The sequence below is a fragment of the Balaenoptera ricei genome, chromosome 10 (genome assembly GCF_028023285.1).
Source record: "Balaenoptera ricei isolate mBalRic1 chromosome 10, mBalRic1.hap2, whole genome shotgun sequence".
In the NCBI taxonomy this organism is placed as follows: Eukaryota; Metazoa; Chordata; class Mammalia; order Artiodactyla; family Balaenopteridae; genus Balaenoptera; species Balaenoptera ricei.
The window spans coordinates 22,742,167-22,768,634 of record NC_082648.1 but is presented as its reverse complement, the minus strand read 5'-3'; the positions used below and the strand labels follow the sequence as shown (position 1 = coordinate 22,768,634).

Below are 26,468 nucleotides of genomic sequence, written 5' to 3'. Positions count from 1 at the left end.
ACTAGCAAACAGAATCCAACAGCACATTAAAAGGATAATACACCATGATCAAGTGGGGTTTATCCCAGGAATGTAAGGATTCTTCAATATATGCAAATCAATGTGATATACCATATTAACAAATTGAAGGAGAAAAACCATATGATCATCTCAATAGATGCAGAAAAAGCTTTCGACAAAATTCAACACCTATTTATGATAAAAACTCTCCAGAAAGTAGGCACAGAGGGAACCTACCTCAACATAATAAAGGCCATATATGACAAACCCACAGCCAATATCATTCTCAGTGGTGAAAACTGAAACCATTTCCACTAAGATCAGGAACAAGACAATGTTGCCCACTCTCACCACTATTATTCAACATAGTTTTGCAAGTTTTAGCTACAGCAATCAGACAAGAAAAAGGAATCCAAATCGGAAAAGAAGTAAAACTGTCACTGTTTGCAGATGACATGATACTATACATAGAGAATCCTAAAGATGCTACCAGAAAACTACTAGAGCTAATCAATGAATGTGGTAAAGTAGCAGGATACAAAATTAATGCACAGAAATCTCTTACATTCCTATACACTAATGATGAAAAATCTGAAACAGAAATTAAGGAAACACTCCCATTCACCATTGCAACAAAAAAATAAAATACCTAGGACTAAACCCACCTAAGGAGACAAAAGACCTGTATGCAGAAAACTATAAGACACTGAGGAAAGAAATTAAATATGATACAAACAGATGGAAAGATATACCATGTTCCTGGATTGGAAGAATCAACATTGTGAAAATGACCATACTACCCAAAGCTATCTACAGATTCAAAGCAATCCCTACCAAACTACCAAAGGCATTTTTCACAGAACTAGAACAAAAACTTTCATTATTTCTATGGAAACACAAAAGACCCCAAATAGCCAAAGCAATCTTGAGACAGAAAAACGGAGCTGGAGGAATCAGGTGCCTGGACTTCAGACTATACTACAAAGCTACAGTAATGAAGACAGTATGGTACTGGCACAAAAACAGAAATATAGATCAATGGAACAGGATAGAAAGCCAAGAGGTAAACCCACGCACATATGGTCACCTTATCTTTGATAAAGGAGGCAAGAATATACAACGGAGAAAAGACAGTCTCTTCAATAAATGGTGCTGGGGCAACTGGACAGCTACATGTAAAAGAATGAAATTAGAATACTCCCTAACAGCATACACAAAAATAAACTCAAAATGGATTAAAGACCTAAATGTAAGGCCAGACACTATAAAACTCTTAGAGGAAAACATAGGCTGAACACTCTGACATAAATCACAGCAAGATCCTTTTTGACCCACCTCCTAGAGTAATGGAAATAAAAACAAAAATAAACAAATGGGACCTAATGAACCTTAAAAGCTTTTGCACAGCAAAGGAAACCATAAACAAGATGAAAAGACAACCCTCAGAATGGAGAAAATATTTGTAAATGAAGCAACTGACAAAGGATTAATCTCCAAAATTTACAAGCAGCTCATGCAGCTCAATATGAAAAAAACAAACAACCCAATCCAAAAATGGGTGGAAGACCTAAACAGACATTTCTCCAAAGAAGACATACAGATTGCCAACAAACACATGAAAGGATGCTCAACATCACTAATCATTAGAGAAATGCAAATCAAAACTACAATGACGTGTCACCTCACACCAGTCACAATGGCCATCATCAAAAAATCTACAAACAATAAATGCTGGAGAGGGTGTGGAGAAAAGGGAACCCTCTTGCACTGTTGGTGGGAATGTAAATTGATACAGCCACTATGGAGAACAGTATGGAGTTTCCTTAAAAAACTAAAAACAGAACTACCATACGACCCAGCAATCCCACTACTGGGCATATACCCTGAGAAAACCATAATTCAAAAAGAGTCATAAACCACAATGTTCATTGCAGAACTATTTACAACAGCCAGGACATGGAAGCAACCTCAGTGTCCAATGACAGATGAATAGATAAAGAAGATGTGGCACGTATATACAATGGAATATCACTCAGCCATAAGAAGAAACGAAAATGAGTTATTTGTAGTGAGGTGGATGGACCTAGAGTCTGTCACACAGAGTGAAGTAAGTCAGAAAGAGAAAAACAAATACCGTATGCTAACACAGATGTATGGAATCTAAAAAAAAAAAGTGGTTCTGACGAACCTAGGGGCAGTACAGGAATAAAGACGCAGACATAGAGGATGGACTTGAGGACATGGAGAAGGGGAAGGGGAAGCTGGGATGAAGTGAGAGAGCAGCATTGACATATATACACTACCAAATGTAAAACAGATAGCTAGTGGGAAGCAGCTGCGTAGTACAGGGAGATCAGCTCGGTGCTTTGTGACCACCTAGAGGGATGGGAGGGAGATGCAAAAGGGAGGGGCTATGGGGATATATGTATACGTATAGCTGATTCACTGTTATACAGCAGAAACTAACACAACATTGTAAAGCAATTATACTCCAATGAAGATGTTTTAAAAAAAAGAGCAATAAGTACGATTTAGGCATAATGGACTAGAAATGTCAAAAAGTAACTTTAACTGGCTATTTTCCCATTTTATTTTATTTATTTATTGTTTTTTTGACCACGCCGCACAGGTTGCAGAATCTTAGTTCCTCAACCAGGTACTGATCCCGGGGCCATGGCAGTGAAAGTGTGGAATCATAACTGCTGGACCACCAGGGAATTCCCTATTTTGCCATTTTAAAAAATATTAATTGGTCCCAAGTTGATAGTACAATTGCAGATTAAAGCTCTCTTTTGATTTGCTATACACAGTGATAATATAGCTTGCCTTTGTTCTCTTGTTGCAATTCTCTGATTTGTCTGTTTTCTTGCTGGATTCCCATAACTAATGTGGACCGTGGCCGATGTCTTGCAACTTCATTAAGTTCTTGAATTTCTTCTTGATACTAATGAAAAGATTTTTATTAAAATGTAAGAGAAAATATTTGAAAATATGTATCTGATATATATATATATACACACACACACACACACACATATATGTATATTTGATAAAGAACCCTTACAACTCAACAATAAAAGGAAAAATAAGTCAATTTAAAAATGGGCAAACAAGTAAGTTCTGAGGATGTAATGTACATCATGGTGTCTAGAGATAACAATACTGTATGATATACTTGGAAGTTGCCAAGAGAATACATCTTAAATGTATACACACACATACACACACACACACATCGGTAATTATGTGAGGTGATGGAGGTATTAACTAACCTCATTGTGGTAGGTAATCTTTTCACAATATATACATATATCAATATATATTGTACACCTTAAACTTACACAATGTTGTATGTCAAGTATATCTCAGTAAAGCTGGAAAAAAATGGGTAAAGGATTTGAAGAGACATTTCTCTAAAGAAAATACACAAATGGCCAATAAACACATGAAAGATGCTTAACATCATTAGTCATTCAGGAAATACAATTCAGTGTAACAAGGAGATACCACTTCACAACCACTAGGATGAGCTTAATCAAAAAGCAAGTAATAACAAGTGTTGGAGAGGATATGGAGAAATCGCTCTCATATACGGTTCATGGGAATGTAAAATGATGTGCCTGCTTTGGAAAACAGTCAGGCCGATGCTCTAAAAGTTAAACGTAGAGTTATAAGACCCATCCATTCTAACTGAACTAGGTATATACCCAAGAAAATTGAAAACATATGTCCACATAGAAACTTACACACAAGTATTCATAGCAGTATTATACATAATAGCCAAAAAATAGAAACCATCCAAATGTCCATCAACCAATGAACAGATAAACACAATGTGCTGTATCCTTACAATGAATAATATTTAGCAATAAAAAGGAATGAAGTACTGATACATGCTACAACATGGATGAAACCTGAAAACATTACGTTAAAAAAACAGTCACAAAAAGCCACATATTGTATGACTCCATTCATATGAAATGTCTAAAATAGGCAAATCCGTAGAGATGGACAGATTTGTGGTTTCCAGGGGCCAGGGAAAGGGAGACCTAGGGAGTAGCAGCTAATGGATATGGGCTTTTGGGGTGATGAAGTGTTCTCAAACTAGACAGTAATTATGGTTGCACAGCATGTGAATATACTAAAGTCCAATGAACTGCACTCTTCAAAAGGGTAAACTTTATGGTACGGTTCTTAACTCTGGTTGTCAAACCCCCTTTTTTACAACTCAATACCAGATATATATGCTCACTGGAATGCATGAATCAAGGTAGACAGGGATGTATGTAATGTGTTTAGGGCAACAAAGCTGCAAAACAAAATAAGTAAACTTCCTACACTATTTTCAGCAGCTTTGTTAAAAGCAGTAACCCTGGGTTGCTTCCTTTTACAAAAGGGATGCATTTCTAGAGAGTAAGCTATGAATATATATTTTCCTCCAGTGATTTCCATCATAATATCAGAGATTTTATAATTCTTAGAGTTGAAACTCTTTATCAAAAGAGGGCTTAAAATAGTAGCTCACTGGAAAGTTCTTACATACAACAGTAAGGATAACAAGAAGTGAAGCCCTTTTTCTTTCTTCTTTAACTGGCAGCATTAAATGAAAAATAAGGTAGCAAGTACAAATGCAGTAACTGCAAAAGCTGGAAACCAGATATTGCTTTGCATCATTTTCAAAAACTATTTTATTGTTAAATAGTGTCACCTAAATACTCTTATAAAGAAAAATATTTCTACATTATAAAAATAGGAGACAGAGCAAAATATGTGTCAATTATATAGTAAAAGATATTATCTGGTCTTTGTCAAATGTATCTAGACCTAAAAAATTCATATATTTTCCAAACTCAAATGTGCATCACTGTCATAAAAGTTCTCAAGTCTATATGTTTTAGAATATATATTGAATATATACACATATACATGCCAGCTGAACTTGACAAAATTACATTTCAGTCTAAAGTAAACTGAAACACACAAGTCAAGCTACTTTTAAATTTTAGAGAACATTAAAAATAATAAAATACTAATTAAGCAGAAGTTTACAATTCAAGCAACACATAAATATCAATGACTGCTTTTTTAAAATGGAATCAGCAAGGAAAAACATCAAACCTGCTTCATAGCTTCTACTCGCTTGTTGAGAGCTGTGGTTTGCTCAATCAGAGATTCTGCTGCATCGTCGTGATCTCTCAGTCTTTCAACAAGGGCTTTAGCATCAGCAAGTGCCTTCTCAATTGTGCAACTCATTTCTAAAGGAATATGTATAATTAAAAATGAAAATCCAGATTCAAAACAAAGCTGGCACAGCACCTTATTTTAGTTTCACATTAACACAGATATTCTTAAGCTACATTTGTTACTGGATCGCTCACTGTCTCAGAAGAAAAAAAATCTAAGAACACCTGTGGCTTTGATTCTGTTAAGGTAGAACAAACTCAAAAGTGAATTTATAATATTCAAAAATTACAATGTGTATAAATATATATAATTACATAATTACATATATATATATACACATATATATGTGTGTGTGTGTGATCATACATATATGATTTGCAGACATAATCAGAATGTATTTAAAACACCCTGAATTTATAGCGGGGAAAAAAAGTACACATCCAATGAATACATTTTACGTTATAAAGAAATAGTGCTCTTCATAAGGGCAATCCCAATCTTGTCATTTGTAAAAAATGTCACTTTATTAGTCTTTATTCTGCAGTCAATGACTGTCAGGTCTCTGACCACAGACCCTTCCTAGCCTCTGCTTGGTCAGGTGACCTGAGACACTATTCACAAATGCACACTACTGACCAGCCAAAGTGGCCTCTATGTGTCATGCTATGCTCAAGTGTCAACCTCCTTCTGGAGGAACTTTGGCTTCTTATATAAAATTGCATTATAATCCTAACTCTTGCACTTTCCTTAGTGAATGGCAAAGAAAGTTTTAACTTAGAACAACACTGGCCATTATGGGAAACTTGAGGTGTTAAAATCAATAATTAATATGCATAAAAGGAGCTCAAAAAATTAGGAGGCAAAACATGAAGCAGCCAATAGTTATTGTAGTTTCTTCAACTGGTATGATGAGACCTCAAAACAAAATTTTAATCTTAAAATAATGTCTCTCAAAAACTTTAACCTTCTGAAACTTATCATTCTTGATTTTTTCTCTTTGTACTAAGTGTCACCTTACTTTCTATATAAGCTACCCTTTCTTCAACATTTTCTCAAAAAATAAAATTACACTGTAAAATTACTAGGCCAGAAGCCAGGTCTATAGATATTAAATTAAAACTCAGGTATAGAACCAAGTTAAGGGCTATAATGAAGGATTTTCATCAAGTTTAGGAAGACAGAAATTTGCTACAGAATGTAGGACTTAGTTAGATCCTACTGCACTGGACTACAGTTCAGTTAATTATTTGCCCCTCAGATACAGAAAAATGCAGCAAGTACAAAAGAGATTTAAATAACCCAACTGTGTAACATTTTAAAAGAAGGAGAGAAAACACATCAGGCCATTTTAGCAGGCTTTCATTTAAGGTTATATAGCAAAGATTCAAAATTGTAAACTAAATAAAGATGAAAAAACCTTCAAACGGTATTCTTGGTTGTACCCAACAGCTGAAGCAAAGGGTATACTGTCCTGTTATTATAAACAGGTTTAAATCTGAATAAAAAGATTTAATCAAAATAAATTAAAATGTAAAACTGCCAATCTAGAAAATATTCATGACTAGACATTTCCAGAGAGCTTTAAGAATTAAGCTGGAAACTAATACGATTTCTGTCTCTCTAGATAAAACAACCAAAAGATTTGTCCTCTAATATCTAGGAGATTTAGATAAGCGTACTTCAAAATACAACAAGCAAAAGGGCAATTAAAGGAACCAATGCCTCGTACTGGCTAAAACACAAAAGGACAGCCATTCAAAATCTATCTAAGATGCTGCTCCAAGGGAGACATTAGCCTCCAATAATGCCTTGCCCTTCCTCTAAACTTCCAAGGGGAATAATCTAAAATTATAGATAGGTAATAGTACGGCTTTCCTATTTATGTGGGAGTTACTATATGTCCATATCTCCCATCAATCCCACTACTATAGAACACCAGATTCTTCAGAGTAAAATTTTAAAGTTATATGTGGAAAAAAAAATTAAAGAGAAAAAATATTTGTCTTACAGTAAAAATAACTGGTTGTAACAGATGGTGAAAGAAAATAAAAAAAACAAAGTCTAGAGAAAGTTATAAAAGATCTGAGAGAAGTAAAGTTTATCTTGATTTAATAGAACAAGTCAAGTATGAGGAACCTCTGACAGTCCTAGGTTCCAACCTAGGATATTGTTAAATGATACTGTTGGGACTACCATGAGAAGAATACCTCTTTGTGCTTTGTAACAACATGACATCTACAAACAATAGATAGGATGCGTTTCCAAATAAAATGCACTAAAGTTCCTATATATGATCAGATGATAGGTGATCTAGACATGAGAATATGTATACTGTGTGTAATTCAATAAGTTGTCCTCTCCCCAGAAGCCATGCTCCCAGAATTCTCTGGGCAAAGGAATCTACAGAGCCCTGAATCTAGATGGAATCTTTCCAGATAATCATAAATCTTTCTTTTTGAAATACGAAAAAGTTGGGACTTCCCTGGTGGTCCAGCTGTTAAGACTCCGTGCTCCCAATGCAGGGGGCCCAGGTTCAATCCCTGGTCAGGGAACTAGATCCCGCAATGCCACAACTAAAGATCCCGCATGCTGCAACAAAGACCCCGTGTGCCACAACAAACACCCGGCACAGCCAAATAAATAAGTAAATAAATAAATAAATATTAAAAAAAAAAAGGAATATGAAAAAGTTAAGCTGTGTTCTGTGAGTATCAACTTGACAACATGGCACCAAAGACCCACTGCCTATTAAATCCTATGTTTTGATTCAGTAGCTAAGGCTCACCCTCCTTGCCTCAGAGCAATCACAGGCCTCAACTAAATTAGTCAAAGCATCTTCACAGTTTATACTAGGTCTTTATACCTAATGTTCCCATATGCAGTAAATCCCAACTGCTAAATGAAAGCACCCTAAATCATCTACTAGTGGAATAATTATGAAATGTTGTTACTTTCTCCACTTCATATTACCATCTTCTGGTACAAAACTCTTACTCCAACAATCATACCTACTGGAAGAAAATCTTGTGACTGTGTTCCCATGATTCAAGGAGTGTCCAAGCCCAAAGCAAAGCTTTTGAACTCTCTAGTACCAAATCCCGACTTTACTGTTTGTTAATGGGTTTTATATCAAACATGAAAAGTGACGTGCATCAGGATTGATACATAACAGGCACTTCAGTCATGCTGATAAAATTCAACTTCTTACCAGAAGCCAAACTGATCAAATGACTTAACTGTGGCCTTCTAAGATAGAGCAACTCGCTAAAATGAAAGAGTAAATACATACACTAATAGCTGAATTGTTTTTGGAATAACTCACTTCTTTAAATGCTCCAAGGAAGTTTCTCAGATATCCTTTAAAAAACAACAAATACATTAACTACTTGATGGCTTGATGCTACCTAAAATAATAAGGTAGAGATGCACAGTAAAGAAAAAAAGATTCTAAAGCTAGTATCATATATTACAGATACTATGGAACTACTTTAAAGTACATAGTTATAAAAACATTACTTTTACTAAAAGTCCTATGCAAGGGTTTCACGTAAAACAATAAAATCATAAGAAATCCATGGAGAAGTCAAAGATTCCATCGCAGACACACAAAATCTGGCCTGCCAAATTCCAGAAAGAAACATGGGATGATCAGGTTATAAAATCCATGAGTATAAGAGCTGACAGAATCAGGAGGGCTACCTGATAGCACCAGACAAAACCTCGAATGAACACTAACTCATTCCAGTAGAAAAAGATTAGCCACAATAGTAAACACTGATGGGAAAATTGCTTGGATGGCAGAGGATATGGCCCAGTACACACCTTATTTGTAAATAAATGTATCTGGAAAAATTGTAAAGGTGAAGCGAGGACTAAAACCGTTCCTAAAGGACGTTTTGAACACCTCCAAGTGGATTTTATAGGGTTGCCTCTCTCTATGGTTTAGGACTACATAACATTCCTAAATATACGAGCAATGTATTAATAATAGTATATTTATTTATGTTATGGATGGATTTTAAAAGTCCCCTACTGAAAAGCCATAATACTCACAATGGTTAATATACTATTATATTTTGTGTCCTTCCAAGAATATTCTAACTTGTCAATCAGGTAAAATAGAGACATTTAACTGGATCAGTTATTCATGAATTTAAATTATGCAACACTTTGCCTCTTTCTCAGAAATCTTTCTGCTTGTATCATTCCCAGTCCTCAGCAAACCCCAAACAGGATAAATCCAAGAAGGTCCAAGCTCAGACACATCATAATCAAATTTCTGAAAATGAAAGACAAAGAAAAAATCCTGAAAGCAGCCAGAGAAAAATAACATATTATTTACAGAGAACCAGCATTTTGAATGACTATAGATTTTTCATCAGAAATCAAGAAGGCCAGTAAAAAAGTGCTAAAGAATGGAACTCTCAACCCATAATTCTATATCCAGTGAAAATATCCTTCATATATGAAGGTAAAATAAAAATCATTCTCAGATGAAGAAAAAGAGAACCCATTTCTAGTAGATTTGTTCTAAAGGAAATTCTTCAGAGGGAAGCAAAATGATAGCAGAAGGAAACTTAGAGTATCAGGAATAAAGGAAGAGCAAGAGAAATCATAAATATCTTGATAAAAATAATAGACTATTCTCTTTTTGAGTGCTTTAAAATGTCTGATATTTGAAAACAAAAGCTATAACTTTTGTGATGGAATTTTCAATTTATGTAGATGTAATATATAACTACAACATAAAGGGGGAGGGTAAATGGACCTATACTATAATGTTTCAACATCTCACTTGAAATGACAAAATGTCAATTGTAAACAAACATATATATTGTAATACTAGAGAAATTCCTAAAAAAAGCAGTATGGAGATAAGAGTCAAAATCATAACAGATGAATTAAAATGAATTAAAAGTTTTAATAACTCAAAAGAAGGAGAAAAGGGGAAAGGAAGGAACAAAACACTGAGGGTACAAACAGAAAACAAATAAGATGGTGGATCTAATACAAACATATTAATAACTACACTAAATACAAATGTTCTAAACACATTAGAACATACAGTCTGATAATCTAACTCTTTAATTAGGATTTAAAACGGACCCAATTATATGTTGTCTATACGAAACTCACTTCAAATATGATATAGGTAGGTTAAAAGTAAAAGGATGGAAAGAGACACACTATATAAACACCAATCAAAAGAAAGCCAGTGTACTAATAAAAAGTACACAAAAAGGTGCTCAACATGATTAGCCATCAGGGAACTGCAAATCAAAACAAGATTCTACTTCATATCTACTAGGCTGGCTATAATAAAAAAGATAGTAAGTGTTGGCTAGGATGCAGAGAATTTGAAGCTTTCATGGACTGCTGGTTGGAATGTAAAATGGTGCAGCCACTTTGGAAACCAGTCTGACAGTTCCTCAAAAGGTTAAACACATGATCTAGCAAGTCTACTCCTAGGTACACACCAAGAAAATGAAAACATGTCCTTGCAAAAAATTGTACATGAATGTTCATAGCAACACTATTCATAATAGCTTCAAAGTAGAAATAGCCCAAATGTCCATCAACTGAAAAATGAATAAATAAAATGTGATACAGTGAATATTTTTTGACCCAAAACAAAGAGGAATGATGTACTGACATAAGCTACAAAATGGATGAAACTTGAAAAATTATGCTAAGTGAAAGAAGCCGGTCACAAAGGAGCACATATTTTGATTCCATTTACATGAAATGTCCACAAGATGCACATTCATATAGGCAGAAAGTAGATTAATGATTTGTCTAGGGTCAAAGGGAGATGGGGAAGATAGGGGGAATGGGTAGTGACTTAATGGGCATAGCTTTTTGGAGTGAAGAAAATATTCTAAAATTGATTGTGGTGATGGTTGCACAAATCTGTGAATATACAAAAAACCCATCAAACTGTACACATTAAACGATGGAATATTATGGTATGTGAAATTGTATCTCAATAAAGGTATTATATTTAAAAAAAAGAGCTGGTGGCTATATTAATACTAGATGAGGGACTTCCCTGGTGGCGCAATGGTTAAGAATCCACCTGCCAATGCAGGGGACACGGGTTCAAGCCCTGGTCCGGGAAGACCCCACATGCTGCGGAGCAACTAAGCCCATATGCCACCACTACTGAGCCTGTGCTCTAGAGCCCGCGAGCCACAACTACTGAGCCTGCATGCCACAACTACTGAAGCCCACACACCTAGAGCCCGTGCTACACAACAAGAGAAGCCCACACACCGCAATGAAAAGTAGCCCCCACTCGCTGCAACTAGAGAAAACCCGCGCACAGCAACAAAGACCCAACGCAGCCAAAAATAAATAAATAAATAAATAAATTTATTTTTAAAAAATATACTAGATGAATTAGACTTCAGAGAAAAGAAAATTACCAGGGATAAAAGAGGGGCAATACATAGTTGACAAACGGTCCAACTCACCAAGAACACATAAGAATCCTAAATGTATATGTACCTAACTAGAGAGCTTCAAAATCAAACAAAAACTGAAAAAAATAAATAGACATGTCCTCACTTACTGCTGAAATCTTCAACACTTCTTTCTCAGTAACTGATGGAACTAGTACACAGAAAATCAGCAACGATATAGAAGAAATGAACAAACTCCATCAACTAAGTAGACTGAATTGATATTTATAAAACACTATACCCAACAACAGCAGAATACACATTATTTTTAAGTACACATGGGACATTCACTGGGATAGAGTATATCCTGGATCAAAAAACAAACCTTAACAAATTTAAAAGAACTGCAGTCATACAAATTATGTTCTCTGAACATAATGGAATTAAACTGAAATAAATAACAAAGAGACAACAAGAAAATCTCTAAATATTTGGAAATTAAACAACACACATAAATAACCCATGAGACAAAAAGAAAGTCTTTTTGGAAATTAGAAAATATTTTGATCTAAATACAAGATATCAAAATTTTGGCATGCATGTAAAGCAGGAAATTTATACACTAAATGCTTATATAAGAAAATGAGAAAGATATCAAATCAATTATCTAAGCCTCAACCTTATGAAATAAGGAAAAGAAAAGCAAAATAAACACAAAGTAAGCAGAAAGAAGGAAATAATAAAAGAGCAGAAATTAATGAAATTGAAAACAGGAAAACAACAGAAAAAAAACCAATGAAACCAAAAACTAGTTCTTTGAAAAAGCAAAAAAAAGTTGATAAACCTCCAGCATAACTGATCAAGAAAAAAAAGAGAGAAGACATAAATTACCAATGTCAGGAATGAAAAAAGGGATATCACTGCAGACTCCTAATTCATTAATAGGATAAGTGAATACAATAATAAATTTCATACACATGAATTGGATGAAATGGACTAATTCTTTAAAAACCACAAGCTACATACAAGATGCATCATCAAGATGCAACTATTAGTAATAATTATTATAGCTATAACTATTAAATACCTATAACTATTCTATAGTCCTATAACTATTAAAAACATTGTATTCGTAGTTAAAAATCTTCTGCCAAAAATCTCCAGACTCAAATGGTTTCAATGGCAAATTCAACCAAATAGCCAAAATAATTTTGAAAACAAAATTGGAGAAATCACACTTCTAAATTTTAAGACTTACTATAAAGCTATAGAAGTCAAGATGGCATGGTATTGGCAGAGCCAGTCAGATAAAACAGAACAGGTCCAGAAATAAGCCCACAGAAACACGACCAATTGATTTTTGAAGAAGGTGTAAAGGCAAGTCAAAGGAGAAAGGATAGCCTTTTCAGCAAATGGTGCTGGGAGATTGGACATCTGCATGCCAACAAGTTAACCCTGAAGTAATTCTTACAATTTTCACAAAAATTAACTCCAAATGGACCATAGATCTAAATGTAAAATGAAAAATGGTAACACTTCTAGAAGAAAAAACAGGAGAAAATCTTTGTGACCTGGGGTTAAGCAAACACTTTTTAGACATGATACCAAAAGCTTGATTCAAAAAAGGAAAATTCAATAAACTGGACGTCATCAAAATTAGAAAGTTTTGCTCTGGGAAACACTGTTAAGACAGTCTGAAAAGACAAGCTATAGACTAGAAGAAGATACAAATCACATATCTGACACAGGACTTGTATTCAGAATACATAAAAACCTCTCAAAACTAACAATAAGGTAATAATCTAATTTTTAAAAATGAGCAAAAGACTTTAACACTTAACCAAAAAAATATATGGATGGCAAAAAAAGCACATGAAAAGATATTCAACATCATTAGCCATTAAAGAAAAGCAATTAAATCCATGATGAGCTCCACTACACCCCTATTAAAATGGATAAAATAGAAAGCATTGACATACCAAGTGCTGACATGGAACTCTCACACAATGCTGGTGAGAATGCAAAATAACATAGTTATTTTGGAAAATGGTTTAGCAGTTTCTGAAAAGTTAAATGTATTCTACCATATGACCCAGGAATACCAATTCTGGGTATTTACTGTAGAGAAATGAGTGGATAAACAAACTGCAGTACACACCGTCCATACAATGAAATACTACTCAGCAATAATAGGAATGAAGCACTGATACAGGCAACAACGTAGATGAATCTCAAAAATATTATGCTGACTGAGTGAAAGAAGACAATCTCAAAAGGTTACATACTGCTTCCACTTACCTGGCACTGCCCAAAGGACAAAACCACAGCGGTAGATAAGAGGGTACATAAGAGATCAGTGGTTGTCAGGAGCTGGGAGTGGGAGTGGGAGTGGGCATGGGGGTGGGGGAGAAGGGTGTGGCACAAGAGAGTATTCTGAAATAATGGAGAGTTCTGTATCCTGATTGTGGTGGAATCTGTATACATGTTAAAATGAATCGAACTATATTGCAAAAAAGGGCATAATATGTTAATTTTAAAACTTAAAAAAAAAATCATTATCTGTCCCCAAGGTTTTGCCTTTGTCTTTAATTCATCTGCTGTTTATCTGCATGCGTGGTATAAGGAAGATATCTAATTATATTTTCCTTTTCTCATGGGGACAACTAGTTGCCCCAGTTCCCATTTATTGGATCGTATGTTCTTCCCCCACTGAATTGTAATGCCACACCTGCTGTATGTTTTTTCAATAAATGTATGGGTATGTTTCTGAGCTCTCTATTCTACCTCCGGATCTATCATCTATCTTTACATCAATATGCTGCCTCAACTGTTACAGTTGTAAACTAACTCTTGCTATCTGATATGGCAAGTCATCTTTTCCTTCTTCAAAAGTGTGTTAGCCTTTTCTCCAACCTAATTCAATCTAAATGGACCTCTAGAGCACTCCAGAGTAAAATCAAACTGCTAGGTAATAATTTTAATTAATTCCAACTGTTGGTAGCTTTCTGAGCCTGAGTAGTACAACCTTATACTGAATCTTGCTCATTGGGATAACTGTTATTTCCATTTTATCAATGAGGAAATAGACTCAGGATTTCAAAGGTAAGGAGCTGACTGACAGCACCATGTAGCAAGGAAGGAGCCAAGCTAGTACCAGAAATAGAACTTCTGACCCCCAGTCTAGTGGATATTCATGAGCCAAGATGGCTCTCCAGGGCCCTGGTAAATTTGCTTTTACCTATATAAAGACTATCCTGGTCTCCTGGGTGGAAAAACAAAGCAAATTCCTTGACCCTACTCCACCAATGAGACTTCCAAAATATTATATAAATTGCATTTCAAACAAGCAATAGAAAATAAATGGAAGTGTAAATGAAGATGAAAAAATAACAAATTTTTAATACTTTTCTGCATAACCAATAAAAGCCTAGTACCTATTTTAACCAGCCATCACAGTTAATATGACTGTTAAAAACAAGAAAACAGGCCCCCAAATGCCATGTCACTTATGCTAAGCCCCATATCACCAAACCAAGACTTAACTTACAGTTTTGGCCTCTTCCAGAAATGGAACCTTAAATCCGTCGAACAGGAATCACTGTGAGGTAATTTGTCTGACAGACCCCTGCCATCCCCTAAAGGAAAGTGACCTTGTCCCAACCAATCTGCTTTTTGTTAGTATAACTTCCTTGTCCCTTCTCCTATAAAAGTCTTTCATTTTGTACAGCTCCTTGGAACTCCTTTCTGCTAGATGGGATGCAGCCTGATTCATGAGTCGTTGAACAAAGCCAATAAGATTTTTAAAGTTTACTCAGTTGAATTTTGTTTTTTAAGGAGACCAATTAGGCTTTCTGAAACTAGAATTAACATCCACTTTGAAAAACATTCTCTAGGTTGCATAATGAAATACTACTATCAAAATGAACTACATTTGAAATTCGTTTTGTAACTATAAAAACATACCTGTTCAGGGAAAGGAATTATAAATAGCAGGTAATTGAAAGCATACCTTTATTAGCATTTCAGAAAAACAATGACACAAAGTTTCTATGAATCTGCATGTTCATTTCCTGTATGTAAAACCACAGAAAAGTTTAAAATATTTTATAATAAGCATTTACTTTGCCACCTTTTTTGAAAAACATTGTGCTTTTCCCTCACTGTTTGGCTGGTAACTGGAGTGGGAGGAAGATTGTTTTCCACATTCTCTAACAAGTTTTAAATTTTAAAAGTCTCCAGTTTAAAAAAAAAAAAGATATTCTCAATTGATCTATTTTTAGAGAGCATGTCTTAACTAGTCACACTTAACTAGTGTACTTACTTACATTATCTTCTATAGGTAGGTTCATATTACAGGTAAAATTATTTAAAGCAGCTCCCCGCCCTCCACATGAGCCACATTCTCACCCACTTTACCACCCAAAGACATTCGCAGTGAGACTCCTGGCAGAGGGTTCAGAACATTGTGCTGCTGATAAAAGAGAAACCACCACCCACCCGAGACAGAAACTGCCAGCTGTTCGTTTTAGATTTTGGTTAAGAAAAATTTAAAGAAATTCAAACCACTCTTCTTTCTCCTTTATCCACAAATCCATTACCCTATAGCTGGAACTACACAGAAATACTGTGACCGCTGACATACCACAGATGTGTCTATCAATGTCAACAATCTAGTTTAAAAATTTTTATTGTTCAGGCAGGTGCCTCTAAAGTTAATTAGTAGATAATATTAACTGACACATATGGAAATATAAAAATAAAAAGTCCTGGTTATGGCTTTCTTAGAAACTTATAAAGAGATCAAGAAAGAAAACATGTAAATTATAAATTACATATTTTTAAAAAGCATCTTATACAGACATAGCACTGTATGTGAAAGCACAAAAAATTTTCACTGTCCTTGAAAATGATGGAATGAACACATGTTTGGAGTTTTATGAAGCTGCTTTATGAAGAAAATGAATTTTTTTTTTTTTTTTTTTTTTTTATTTTTTTTTTAGGAAGAGCGCAAGGGCCGCGAGCGGCCGTGAACCCCGGCCCACCCCCCGCGCCGAGGGTGGCCGAGGACGCGGACGCCGCCCCTCCGGCCCCGCACGGCCCCGCCGGGGAAGGGGCCTACGGGGCCGGCCCTGCGACGTCCCCCCGCCTCTCGGTCCGCACCCGCACCCCCTCCCCTTACCCCGTCCCAGCCCGTGGGCGAGGCCCACGGCGGGGTGGGGAGGAGGCGCAGCGCGCCGAGGCCGGCCAGGGTGGCGCCGCGAGGGGCGCCCCCTTCCCTCTCGCCCCCCTCTTCCTCCGGCGGGACGGGCGCCGCCTCCCCCGACCGACCGGCGCGGGCCGGTCCGGGGGACGTGCGCACCGAGACCCGCCGCCCGCCCGCGGGGTGCGGGGTGGGGTGGGAGTCCGGAGAGCGAGGGAGGGAAGGGAGGAAGAAACGGACGCCGAGCCGCCCCCCGGGCCCCGCCGCCGCCACCGCGGCGGCGGCGTGAGCGACAAACCCTTGTGTCGAGGGCTGACTTTCAATAGATCGCAGCGAGGGAGCTGCTCTGCTACGTACGAAACCCCGACCCAGAAGCAGGTCGTCTACGAATGGTTTAGCACCAGGTTCCCCACGAACGTGCGGTGCGTGACGGGCGAGGGGGCGGCCGCCTTTCCGGCCGCACCCCGTGTCCCAGGACGAAGGGCTCTCCGCACCGGACCCCGGTCCCGACGCGCGGCGGGGCGCGCCGCGCCGCGCCCCGGGGGACGCGGGAAGAAAATGAATTTTTAAAGTTAGAAGAAACAGTTTGAAAGTAAGGACACAGGAGAATTTTTTTTTTTTAATTATACGTTACCTTGGAATTGTGGCTAAATATAAGTTGCATACACCAGTATGTTCAAACAGGATGACAATTCAAGAAGGACCTAACTTAATCTAAACCAGTTATTTCTAACCTATGGGCAAGGAATCATTGGAAGGGTTGCACGGATGTACATATACCAAGCATGGTCTGTAGTCTAAATATTTCTCTCACATATATAGCCCACTATTTTTAATAGAGACTAGTAATAATAAAATACAAACGCATTTAAAAGCATAATAGTCTTTTTGCCACTATGCACAATCTCAACTAACAGATACTAAACGTACAATTACTTGTGTGTTGGTGGTACAGGGTGCCTCATATTCAAAACAGGTCAAGGTTCTTTAAGCTAATATACAAGGTTCCTCTGGCTCTAAAATTCTACACTTTTAAGGATGCTAAGGACTCCTACTCCTATGGTGAATCTTCAGAACTATAACGCCTGCTATGTGCCAAGCACTGGTCTAACTTTTGTTACAAAGATGAATAAGACGTGATCCCAGGCTCAAGCTCAAATTAGCACAAGAGACAGATACTTGAACAACTAATGTTATACAACCTAAAAAATACTGCAGAAGTACCATTTCAAGTGCTTTGGGAACACAACGGTACTATCAATGTCATCTGTGGGAGCCTGAGAAGACAATGGTCTATGAATTGGATCTTGAAAGTTGGTTTAAAAAAAAAAAGGAAGAGTAAGCATTCAAGACAGATGGTACAGCACATACAAAGGCACAAAGTTGTGAAAGTGCTTGCATGTTTGGAGAAACATCCAGCAGTCTGGCATGACTGGGTATTGAAGTATTAGGAGGAGAGGCAAAATAAGACGAAAGAGGTAGAATGGATTGGAACAGACAGTATAAGGTTCTAAGTGATATGCTTAACAATTAGGACTTACAGCAATACGGTTATTCAAAAAGCTTAAAGAAAGTATCGATATGAACAGATTTGTATTTCAGAATGGTAACTCTAGGGAAGGATGATGGTGGGGAAATCATCTGGTGAAAGAAAAAGCAAAAGCATCGTGCAGTGCAAGTGGAAATACACAGTCAAGTATGAGCCTTAGGTTCCTAGTTTGGACAGCAGGATGGACACCGGTACCATTATCTGAGATGGGATACATAAAAAAGGCAGGAAGAAAACCAAGAAGAGAGTAGGATTCTTCAGAGGGCAGTTTCCAGACAGTACGGTTATCCATGAAGAGTACTAGGAAAAGAGTAATATTTCTTGGAGGGCAGTTTCAAGAAAGAGGGAATGGTTCTCCATGTCATATGCAAAGAGGTAAACTGAAAACTGAAAAGGACCCCTTTTGCATCCCTGCCGACCACCTCCCAACCCCGCCCCGCAAACGGTGAGCTCCCAGGTGGGTTAGGCAGGAAGAAAACAGAGAGGGAAGGTGTGTCCACAGGGTTAGGGCCAAGGCTTTTCATCGAACTTTCCGCACCTCAGTTCCGGAAAGAGGTGCTCAGAGCTGAACAAGGAGAGGAAGTACCGCGCCCAGGAACTGGCAGCCGGTAGTTCAAGAGGTGGTGCAAAGCACCATCGGGGAAGGAAGCTTCCGACTCCCTATGCCCGCTCTGGTCCCTGGATTGATTCCACTTACTCTGGTCTCAATCCCTCGCAGCCGTCAGCTGTGGCGGTTAGGACTCAAAGCCTCGGCCAACGGGGACCTATGCACCCAGGGGAAGAGACTCCTCTTGCCTGTTCAGCTTCTTCAGCGAGGCAGTACAGGGGCGTCCTGGGGGAATCAGAGGGGCTCAGCCCCATCACTGGCCAAGCGAAAACCTCCGTTCACCGCCTCCGACCAGCGCTCTCAGAACACTTTAACCTCGCGAGATTTCCTTCCTCGCGTAACCGTGGGGGCAGAGCCCAGCGATTTTTTTTGAGGCCTCTAGCTGACATGCGCGAGAGGTAGGGGCGGGCCTCCCCACTAATCCACACTCAAGCTTTCTCTCGGCCTCTCGCAAAGTCTCGCGAATTTTGCTAGGGGAAACGGGCGTGGGTGGAGAGACGGAGAAGGGGAGATCTGGTGGGCGGGTCTTGCGCTTGGGGGACCGTAGCACCGTTAGCCGGTGCTGTGGTTGGTACTTCGCTGTTGGGGAGGCTCTTAGGTCGCCCGGATCAATTTTCCCAATGGGTGACTGGGAAAATTAGGGGGTAGAAAATCTTGAGGGTCGGAGGCATTTTTTTCTTGGCTCCGCCCTCTTCCTGTTAGAGACCTGGGCGTCTGGCCCGCAGAGGGGGAAGGGCAGCGTGGCGGGGCTGCCGAAGAGTGCTTTGCGCACGCGCCAGTCCGAGTGTGTGAGTGTTTGTGTTCACGCGCAGGCGCGCGCGCTCCTGCATTTAGGAAGCCTGGGAAGGACCGGTGTGTTAGGAGATGAGCGGGGAAAGCATAGTCCCCTGTCTTTGGTACCAGACACTCCTGACTGTGCGCTGACCCTCCCCACCCAGCCAGCAGCCTTTTCCAGAGAGGCTGTGGTGCATAGCCTCTGTTCGTTTTCACTGCAGGACCAGGCACGAAAGTAAGCGAACCTCGATCCTGAGGTCTTCCTTATCCACTCACCTTGTACTTTCCACCCCCCACTTTCCAGCAGAGTGTGTCTAGGTTTCTCAAAGAAGAGTTTTGCGTGAAGGGGAAATGCATTTGAAAGCAGGAGAAGAAAATAGCTGGATTGTAAAAAGTCGGTTCGTTTTAATGAACACTTCTGCTGTGTTTACCCTGTGCTTTTCGAATGTGGATTGTCTATTCAGTATAAGATTTTATTAGCGAAGCAAGGGAGTTCTTATAAGAAAAAGTTTCAAAAGTTCCTCCTTCCCACCGTGTGATGGTAGCACCTAAGTTTTTCTGTTCTACATGATGAATTGCCGTGGTGTTTCAGAAGCTAAGGTGGAGAGAGTGAATTTGAGGTCCTTATCCTAATGCGAAGACCAGATATGCAGTTATCTTAGGAGATGTTTGTTATGTTTTGAGCTTCCCTTTTGTTGTCACTCTTTCCAGTTCATTCTTTCTCCCCAATCCCCACCCTTTTTCAGAAGTCTTAGAGATTTTTTTGGAGGGAAGCCCCCAAATGCTGCCTTATATTACTTTAGGGGTTTATATTTGATTGATGTCAATTAGCAAGGATCATCAAAAGTGTGTTTGAAGAGTGTTTATCGTTTACTTTGTTTGGTATTATGTAAGGGAAACAAGTACGATTATTTGTAAAAATGTTTTCTTCTGGCAAATTTAAGTTCATTCCAAAAGCAAAAAATATCTGCATGTATTGTAATCTGCCTGTGTCTGGTAGAATGACAGGTGTATATGGTGTAGCTCGTCCCTTGAATTGTTACTTTCTGGTCATGACCTCATTAAGTCTTGTCCTTTGTTCGATAAATTTCTTTGACTACTGATTATTCATGTTCCCTATCAAATCTTGAGGAAAAGACGCATTCGTTAGAAATAATTTAAGATATTAAATGTTATGTATAAGATGTTTGGCTAATATATTTTATCTCTGACAGGTTAAAACAAAATGAAGATTTTTTCTGAATCTCATAAAACAGTATTTGTTGTGGATCACTGCCCTTACATGGCAGAATCATGCAGACAGCATGTCGAGTTTGATATGCTGGTGAAGAATAGGACCCAAGGAATCATCCCTTTGGCCCCTATATCTAAATCATTGTGGACTTGCTCAGTAGAATCTTCCATGGAATATTGTAGAATAATGTATGATATATTTCCTTTCAAAAAGCTGGTGAGTGTGAAGTACAAGTAAAATCATGATTTGGGGGATGTACTTGACTGCTTTTTACACTTGATATGTATGACTTTGCTTTAGATTTGACTTACAACTGTTTATTTACTACTTTAAAAGTGTAGTATATAGAACTCCCCTTTGGGGTTAATATGTGTATTTAATTGGGGCCGCTAACAATTATGGAGCACTTACATGTGCTTCATATTAACTCCTTTAACTCTTACAGCAGTCCTATGAGGTAGCTACTGTAATTACTGGGACAGTATTCAAAGTGTATAAAAACCAGAATGGAACAGACACTGACCACTGAGAACTGTTGCCAGCCTAAGCAGAAGGGATGTTGGCTGAAAGCACTTTGTCAGAATGTGTTGGTATGTTCCATCTGAATATCAGCCTTGTTTATTACTGCCTTGTTGGAAACGCAGAAACTGAGGTAAAGAGAAGCAATTTGCCCTGAGTCATGTAGCTAGTTAGAGGAAGAACCAGAATTTGAACCTGGCTGCTTACAGTTTTAGTGAAAGTGTCCTAAATTGCTGCAGGATTTGGCCATATTGTAAAGAATGCTCTTAAGAACGCTAAGGGGAAATTGTTTTTATCAGTAAGAAGAGAAGTTGAAGACTGATAGAAATTACAAGTGTGAAAATTATCTTCAGTTTTCAGAATCTCAACTGTTTTATTTTGGGAAAGTCATTTGGTTAAGCCACAAGTGGATGCTTTGCTTTCTGTCTCATTTGGAGCAGCGTAGGCTGGGACCTAGCCTGTTCATAGACTGGCACAGGCACACCAGTAACCGTAAGGCTGAACACAGAGAGGCTAATATATATTATACATTCAGATATGTTCCAAATTAAAATATAAATTGTTTTAGTCGCTCTGTAAATTGTGTATCATGTAAGGTAAAAAAGTATATATGAGAGGAAGCATAATGTAGTGATTTAGCGCACAGGTTTTGGTTCAGGTCTTGGCATCATTAAGCTACCAGCAGTGTGACCTTGATCATTTTGCTTCATCTCTCCAAGCCTCAGTTTCCTCCCATGTAAGCATAACACCTCCTTCCTATGATTGTTGTAAGATTTCAATGAGGTAATGTGAGTAAAGTGGCCAGTAAAATATGTTCATGTCAGGTAAGTCTTAGGAGAAAAAGCTGCTTATCAAACTTACTGGGGAAGCAAAATGAGTATTACATAGATAATAGGAAAAAAGATCATGAATTAGATCATATAGTCCAGGGGAAAGAAGTAATCTCACCCTCCTCCCAAAAGGGAATATAGCCATCATTTGATATATTTTCTAATGTATCCTTACTGTTATCATCTTAACCTGATACTATATTTTGTTTGCATTTTACTTAAAAAAATTTTTTTTAAGAAATTTGACAGATACAGTGGAAGAATTAGGATGCTATTTATTTATTTATTTATTTATTTATTTATTTATTTATGGCTGCGTTGGGTCTTTGCTGCGCACGGGCTTTCTCTAGTTGTGGCGAGCAGGGGCTACTCTTTGTTGCCGTGCACGAGCTTCTCATTGCGGTGGCTTCTCTTGTTGCGAAGCATGGGCTCTAGGCACTCGAGCTTCAGTAGTTGTGGCACAAAGGCTCAGTAGTTGTGGCGCACGGGCTCAGTTGCTCAGCAGCATGTGGGGTCTTCCCGTACCAGGGATCGAACCCTTGTCGCCTGCACTGGCAGGCGGATTCTTAACCACTGCGCCACCAGGGAAGTCCCTTTACTTTAAAATTTAGAATAAAGTGCAAATCCATTCTTTTAGCTTTCAATGCTCTAGGTTATATGGTCACTGCTTGTTTTTCTGACCTTATCTCCTACATCTCTGTCCACTCTGACCTTCACCCTTCTGAGGGTGTGCACCTAGAGATCTTTGCATTTGTTCTTTGCTCTACCTGGAATTTTCTACCTCCAGCTCTTTCCCTGGCTAGTTTCTTTTGGTCATTTTGGATTTCCCTCAATTGCCACTTCTGTAGAGAGCCCTTCTCTGATCACCCAACCTAAAGAAGCTAAACAACTTCTTTTTCATAGCATTTATCACTCTCTCAAATTATGTTGTTCATTTATTTCTGTTTGTATTCTCCCTGCACTACCCTCTGTCTTACCACACCCCGGAACCCCGGCTTTCCCCACATTGTGAGCAACAGAACTGTTGTATTCATCACTGTATTCCCATATCCCCAGTGCTGAGAGTAGCACCTGGCCTGTGCTAGGCATTCGGTAACCATAAAATGAATGAATGAATCAATCAGCAAACCAGAGCTAGAGACTGTACTCTCTATTTATGTTTATGTTATATATAATATATTAAAAGGTATTTATAATAAAATAAATGTTTTAAATAGGATGTGATTGAGAAGACTTGGAGTTGAATACTAATTATTTCTTTGAACTCTATTAGGTGAATTTCATTGTGAGTGACTCTGGAGCACATGTTTTAAATTCTTGGACTCAAGAAGACCAAAATTTGCAGGAGGTATGCTTAGATTTTGAGCGTGGCCATTTTTGAAAATTATCTGGATGTGGTAATACTTTCTTAAAATATAATTAATTTTTAAAATAGGTATAGTATTTGCACATAGTTTTAAAACACCAACTAATACTAAAAGAAAAACAGCTGTCTGTCTTCCAGTCTTTCCCCACTTTCTAGAAGCAAGCTTTCAACTCTTTAGCTCATCTAGTATTTACTTCCTATTTCTAAATAACATGTTTTTACTGCTATTTACAGAGTTCTCAATTTAAACCTTATTTATCATTATTGTCGATGAGGATTTACCTTTTATACTTCCTCTCACCCATGCCACTCTCACTGCCTTCTTCCCTTCCCTGATTTTCTCAGTATTATATCAGAAGTTTTGGTTAATTCAAAATTTCGTGTTTACATTATAATGTCTACATAAAGTGTTATCCACTGCTAAGCCAAGTAGTATATGCGATTATTTCCTTTGTTTTGTGTTTTATTAAGGTTTTATTGAGATATAGTTGACATACAGCACTGTATAAGTTTAAGGTCTACAGCACAATGATTTGACTTCTGTGTTATTTCCTTTGTTGTACAACTTTTTGGTGTTCCTGGAAATTATCATTTCCTTTTTTTCCCCTTTAATATGCTTAGTTTTCTGAGAATCTATTGCTGCTTTTCCTCATGTCTCTGAAACTTCTCAATATACTTATCATTAATGTATTAGAATTTTAGTAGTTTGATTTTTTTTTTTTTTCCCTTGAAAAACTTCTTGGAACGCAGTCTTGGGCTGCACTTTGAATTGGTTGCTTTCTAGGCCTGGTGCACTGCTCTCATCCTCCTTGCTTTTGTGTGTGTGTGTGTGTGTGTGTGTGTGTGTGTGTGTAATCTCTTATTTTGGTAAAATATAACCTCCAGAATTCTTGTAACTTACCTTACAGTTTATTGATACTTGAGGTATAAAAATTTCAGAATGCAAATAATTTTCTCCTCAAAATTTTGAAGGCCTTACCCCCCTGTTTTATAACTCCCAGTGTTATTGTGAAGTCCAGTATCATTTTTCTTCATAATTTCTCTCTGAAACCTTTTAGAATCTTTTCTTTCCCCCTTTATGTTCTGAAATTTCTCAATGATTGGCCTTGGTGTTGGTCTTTTCTCATTCATTGTGCTAGGCTTTATATTCTTCAGGAAAATTTCCCCTATTGTTTCTTTGATAATGTTCTTGTCTTTGTGTTCTGTGTTTTTCTGGAATCCCTATGAATGGGATGTTGGACCTCCTGGATTAAATTCCTTATTCTTTTTGTCACTGATCCTCCCATTGTTGTTCTTTCTGGGCCTTTTACCTATTTCCTTTTAATCCTTATATGGAACTTTTTATTTGATCTTATTTTTAATTTCCAAGAACTTTTACTTAACGCTCTAATTATGTCCATTTTTGTCATATCCTTTTCTTGTTTTATGGGTGTAATTTTTTAATCCAAAGGTATTAGTTTATTTGAAGTTTTCTTTTGATCTCCTTGTGTTTTCAGTGTTCTTTTCATGTTGAGGCTTTTCTTAAATGCCTACTGATATTTAGCTATGCAACCTTATTTAAAAGCAGGGCACTAAACAGCAGGTTAGAAGATCTGCATGTTGTGGAGTAGGTATTGCTGACTGGCCTTCATCGTGATTTAATCTAGTTGTTTTCCCTGGGAGGCCTCCAGATGTCAGAATAGACAGATTGTCTCTCTGGGACTTCTCAGGGTCTCCAGAGAAGATCTTCCACTCTTCCACCTGTATGCTATAAACTTGGTTGTCAGCCTTCTGGGAGCCAGGGGAGAGGGTAGGTTCTACCATCCAGTAGGTGAACTTTCACTCAGTTTTGGTCTAGTACTGTGCTGTCCAATATAGTAGCTACTAGCCATATGTAGCTACTATTAGCTATCAAATAGCTACTATTTAAATTTCAATTAATTAAAATTAAATGCAATTAAAAAATCCAGTTTCTCTGTAGCACTAGCCACGTTCCAAATGCTCAGTAGGCCACATGTGGATAGTGGCTACTGTACAGCGCAGTTATAGAACTTTTCCATCATCAGAGAAAGTTCCTTTGGGCAGCACTGGTCTAGTGTCTTTCCCTGACACTCTGCTGTGCTTTGTGGTATCCATGCTTGGTACCTCTCTGGTTCATTTCCTCCAACGACTGTGATTCTGTATCTGGGGGGGATCAGGAAGAGGGAGTCACTTGCATGGGTAGGGTGTGTAGATTGATTGAAGAATGTTTGGGCTGGAAGGATTGTAGACATCTTTTGCTTAGACTCCTTCTTTGTGCAGGTGAAGGAACTGAAGCCCACAGGTGCCAGAGGTAGTTTGACTTGCATACCTGGGTCCAGGGCTCTTTCTGTTACAGCACGTGACTCTATCCTCTACATTGTAGATCTTATTACAAAAAATTTATCAGATTTCAGGAGTTTTGGTCTTGTTTTTGTTGGCTAAATTAAATAAAGTTTGAAAGTAGGATTGGGAGTCAAGCTGTTCCTTATACTGGCTTCAAGTCATTCAGTTTTCAGTGTCTTGCCTCATCCTTGCTTTATGTGCTACTTGATGCCTCCAGTTCCTGAACTTCTCTTGGATTCTGAAAGGCATATCATCTTGCCTTTTTCCCCTGTAGGCGCTTAGATTTCAGTTTATTCAGTCTTGCTAAGTCCATTACCATTCCTCCATCCATTTTCATACATTCTTGCTGACATCTCTTGATTGTTCTCTTGTCTCCTCCTCCATTCTCTTCATCTTTGTGGGTTTATGGGTTTTTTTTTCCCCCCCTTTGGTGTTTGCTTTTTTAAATTAAATTCCTTTAC

General features: G+C 37.9%; 2 protein-coding genes across 5 annotated transcripts in view; one reads left to right on the top strand and one right to left on the bottom strand.

Annotated features, from left to right (window-relative positions):
- Positions 1-19,297, bottom strand: part of FGFR1OP2 (FGFR1 oncogene partner 2) — a 33,253-nt gene extending 13,956 nt beyond the window's left edge. Inside the window, exons 1-3 of one of the 2 annotated variants that reach the window (XM_059935507.1) lie at positions 19,032-19,297; positions 5,119-5,255; positions 2,827-2,944 (exon numbers count right to left, since the gene is read on the bottom strand). In XM_059935507.1, the coding sequence (XP_059791490.1) occupies positions 2,827-2,944; positions 5,119-5,253 (253 nt within the window). In that variant the 5' untranslated portion in view covers positions 5,254-5,255; positions 19,032-19,297. The remainder of the gene's footprint in view (positions 1-2,826; positions 2,945-5,118; positions 5,256-19,031) is intronic. The other variant, XM_059935508.1, reaches the window with a different exon arrangement.
- A 155-nt stretch (positions 19,298-19,452) lies between these two features.
- The window catches only part of INTS13 (integrator complex subunit 13), a 33,700-nt gene continuing 26,684 nt past the window's right edge, over positions 19,453-26,468 (top strand). For all 3 annotated transcript variants that reach the window (XM_059934536.1, XM_059934537.1, XM_059934535.1), the window contains exons 1-3: positions 19,453-19,950; positions 20,930-21,165; positions 23,572-23,646. In XM_059934536.1, coding sequence (XP_059790519.1) covers positions 20,941-21,165; positions 23,572-23,646 — 300 coding nt within the window. In that variant the 5' untranslated portion in view covers positions 19,453-19,950; positions 20,930-20,940. The remainder of the gene's footprint in view (positions 19,951-20,929; positions 21,166-23,571; positions 23,647-26,468) is intronic.